The sequence below is a fragment of the Notothenia coriiceps genome, unplaced genomic scaffold (genome assembly GCF_000735185.1).
Source record: "Notothenia coriiceps isolate Sejong01 unplaced genomic scaffold, NC01 NC01_scaffold00037138, whole genome shotgun sequence".
NCBI classification, from domain to species: Eukaryota; Metazoa; Chordata; class Actinopteri; order Perciformes; family Nototheniidae; genus Notothenia; species Notothenia coriiceps.
The window spans coordinates 1-3,882 of NW_011369839.1; the positions used below are offsets into that span (position 1 = coordinate 1).

The window sequence follows — 3,882 nt, forward strand, 5'->3', positions numbered from 1 at the left end:
TGTGTTTGTGTGTTTGTGTGTTTGTGTGTGTGTGTGTGTGTGTGTGTGTGTGTGTGTGTGTGTGTGTGTGTGTGTGTGTGTGTGTGTGTGGCCCCTCAGTCTCCTTTTGCATCCTCTCTCAATGTGTTTGGAAGGTGTATGATTCATAGCTTCTAATTTCATGTTTTTCTTCCAGTTCTTTACTTTAATACGAAGTAAATAATGTCTCCAGCCGATCCAAATCATAGCAGAAATAATATAGAATTCTACAAAATTATTAAAGGGCATTTCAGTTAGTTTTTTTCCTTATTTGATAAGTTTCCAGTTCTTGCTTGTCGACCATTTGAGGGAAAAGGTTTTCTTTGGTTTTCTTGTTTGCATCACACTTATTCATTTCCGCTGTTTGTTTGTGTGTTCTGTATTTATTGTTTAATCATTATTTAAATGTATGTATCTTACAGAGCACCACTAAAAATAAACCTGTTTTTTTATTCATTTATATTCGTGTGTGTGTGTGTGTGTCTTCCAGACCACTTGAAGTGTGTGTGGCTATGATTGTCTCCTCCCAGCCCTGATAATTGCAGTAGCGTGTAATCAGGTTTCAACCAGAGAATGTTCGAGGACCTCTATGCAACGCTTGCCTTTTGGTCTTCACTCTGTGGCAGTCTCAACTCGACAAGCACTTAGCTGAGAATGTAACCTCATCATCTCCACTGTCCTGCATGGATGTAATGTATAAACCGACGACATGTCTCACAGCAGAACCTTAGGATTATTAAACCTTGTTCATCGCCTCAGCTGAGCGTAATACTTTCCAAGGAGCAGTGACTGAGCCATATGGGAATAAGTAGAGGAAATGTTATTGGCCTTTTGAATTGTAGTTTGACCCACATGTCAGTTTATCTTCAGACATTCTTATGTATTAATTAATATGTAGCATTGTTTACAAGACATCAACTCATTTTCCAACGTCCCACAGATCAGACTCACTGTTTCTCTGCTCCTGTGTGTCGGGGGGGGGGGGGGAAGAAGAGAGGAGGTTCAGTGACTGAGAGAAGGAACCAAAGATGTTTCCTTATTTTGTGTTTTGCAGTACTTTGATCTGGCCCTGTATATTTTAGTTTCTTGTTAATAAAGGATGTAACAGTGTATATTGTGTTGCTGGTTGATTGATCTTGTTGACTTTTACATTACATTACATGTCACTTGTAAGATGCTTTTACCCAAAGTGACTAACATACACTCCGGAGTCCGTACTGTGGGCAATCCCCAAACGAGCAATTTGGGGTGAAGTTTCCAACTCCCATTAGACCCCTGTTTAGACTTTTCTTGATAAGAAATACAAAAGCTGCACATAAAATGTGGTAACACTTTATATTAAGGTACACATATTCACCATCGTGTAAGCAGTATAGTGGCTCTGTATTGGTCAGTAGGCTATAGGGAGGCTTTGGCGCAGGTTCAATCCCCACTGCAATCAGCATGTCGTTGTGTCCCTGAGACACTTCACCCTAAATTGCTCCTGTGGGGATTGTCCACAGTATTGAGTATGTAAGTCGCTTTGGATAAAAGCGTCTAACATGTAATGTAATATCAAACATTTCTGTCCATTTTTTTTCTTTTTCTAACCGCTACTGGAGTTACACCAAGGGGCGCAATAACTCATTTTTGCCTTTGTTCGCCGGAAGTACGTCACCTTCCTCTTCCGCCGCGGCTCCGGCGCCTGAAACACGAGTGTTCTTATTATCCATCCATGGTGTTCATCTTTTCGCTCCTTACGCGAGACGCTTAGCTGACAAAATGGTTAGTATATTTCTTTATGACCATCTCCTACGTTTTATATGTCGATCGGAATACTAGACTTTCTGTTTGAGGAGATAGTTAGCCCCGGTTCAGTTAGCATATCCACCCTGGCTAACGTTAGCTTCCAGTTAGCGTCCGTCAACATCAGAGCTGCTGTTAGCTGCGTGTTGATGATGATCAGGGTTTATTTCAATCACCATGTTTAAAGTACATTGATTTTTACGTATCTTAACATTTACATGTAAGGTGTCGTTTAATACATATTTAACAAGCTCTCTATAAATAAAATGTATTATTATAATACTTTTACCAATATCATATAAATACACTTTATTATTATATTACATTTACTGATATTAAGTCAATTTTCATAGCTGTTTAAGCTGTACTGGTGTACATTATATTACAATAAATGAAGATGCAGAAGAAAAATGTTCATAGTACAATGTTGTTGTTTTTTAAACATGTGTACGTACATGTTAGTTAAGTGGCTTTTAGTACCTTTTTTAGGAGCTCTGAATAAATAAAATGTATTATACTACTTTTACCAATATTAAGTAAGTATACATGGCCGTCTGAACTGGACTGTTGTACATGATATTACAATGAATGACCACATTTTGTAATTAAAAGAAGATCTAGGTTATACATTGAGCTACCTAAAGAGGACAGCTTATAGGTATTTTTCTAAATATCTAAAAGGTTGCTGTACAATATACCGGTAAACAGATGAGCTATTTGCAAATCTGCATACATTATGTAATTGTTCTCTTCCTGTTTTTGCTGTGGACGTCCAAATAGTTTGTTTTTTCCACTAACCGTTTTTGTTTATTAATAAATCTTGTATTTTTTCTTCGACATTTGACCTACGTTTTGTGTAACACTCCCCATAATCTGCTCTCCCCACAGAGACCCATCCTGCTCCAGGGCCACGAGAGGTCTATCACTCAGATAAAGTACAACAGAGAAGGAGACCTGCTCTTCTCTGTCGCTAAAGACACAGTAAGATGATAATCCGTGAAATGTGTCGTGCCATGATATTATTACACCTTCTCGTTTGGTTTGGTTAACTCCATTGTGCTGTGTCGCTGTAGGTCACCAACGTGTGGTACTCTGTGAACGGAGAGCGGCTCGGCACCTACAATGGACACACAGGAGCCGTGTGGTGTGTGGACTGTGACTGTATCCTTTTCCAAGAACTACACTTGTTTAATCTGTAACTAATATATGTTGGGTTTGCATTCATGTGTTACAGAACCAAGGCTTGACCCAATGGTAACCTTGTACAACTTGCATTGATGTACCTAAGGACATACAGTGTATATATATGTATTGATTTTACTATATTTGTATTTTGTTTCACATGATTGCCAACACCTGAATGTCCCTATGGAGATTAATACAGGTTTATCCTATCTTATGTTGGGTTCCTTAACCTATCTTCTCTCAGGGGACACTAAGAATGTCTTGACAGGATCAGCCGACAACAGCTGTCGACTGTGGGACTGTCAGACCGGTGAGTGAGAGAAGCTGCGGTGAAACAAAGTGTTTATTAATTCTCCTATCTGTCACTTATGAGACTTTTCTCTGCATAGCCTCCAGTAGTTTGAGTTTGTTGATCCTCACACCCCCCCATGTGTCTCTCAGGTAAACAGCTGGCTCTGCTGGAAACCAACTCAGCTGTCAGAACGTGTGGCTTCGACTACAGCGGGAACATCATCATGTTCTCCACAGACAAGCAGATGGGTTACCAGTGCTTCCTGAACTTCTTCGACCTGAGGGACCCGCAGCAGATTGGTACGTGCACATGTGTCTATTACTGCCACCTTTATTAGTTTATCAGGAAGTCTGTGACTTTAAAATGTCTGCTAGACTAAGGGAACATGGCAGCTGCATTTAGTCATACTGTGGACTTCGCACCTTCCTATAACTATTGACCGTAACAAATGTTTCTTCTCTCGTTATGTGTTCCTGTTACACACACACTGATGTTTCTTCTGTGCAAATATTGAATTTATTATGAAACATGATGTGGCTCAACAACAACATGAGGAAGTAACGGCATAAATAGTCATTTACAATGACGAGATCATATTTAAC

The 3,882-nt window shown here is 39.5% G+C and overlaps 1 protein-coding gene across 1 annotated transcript; it reads left to right on the forward strand.

Moving 5' to 3' along the window:
• Positions 1–1,660: 1,660 nt before the first annotated feature.
• On the forward strand, positions 1,661–3,591 carry LOC104964335 (eukaryotic translation initiation factor 3 subunit I; the record flags this gene model as incomplete). Its single annotated transcript, XM_010793081.1, has 5 exons — positions 1,661–1,782; positions 2,692–2,784; positions 2,877–2,964; positions 3,233–3,298; positions 3,430–3,591. Coding segments are annotated over exons 1-5 (412 nt in total), but the record flags the coding sequence as incomplete, so codon positions are not given.
• Positions 3,592–3,882: the final 291 nt, after the last annotated feature.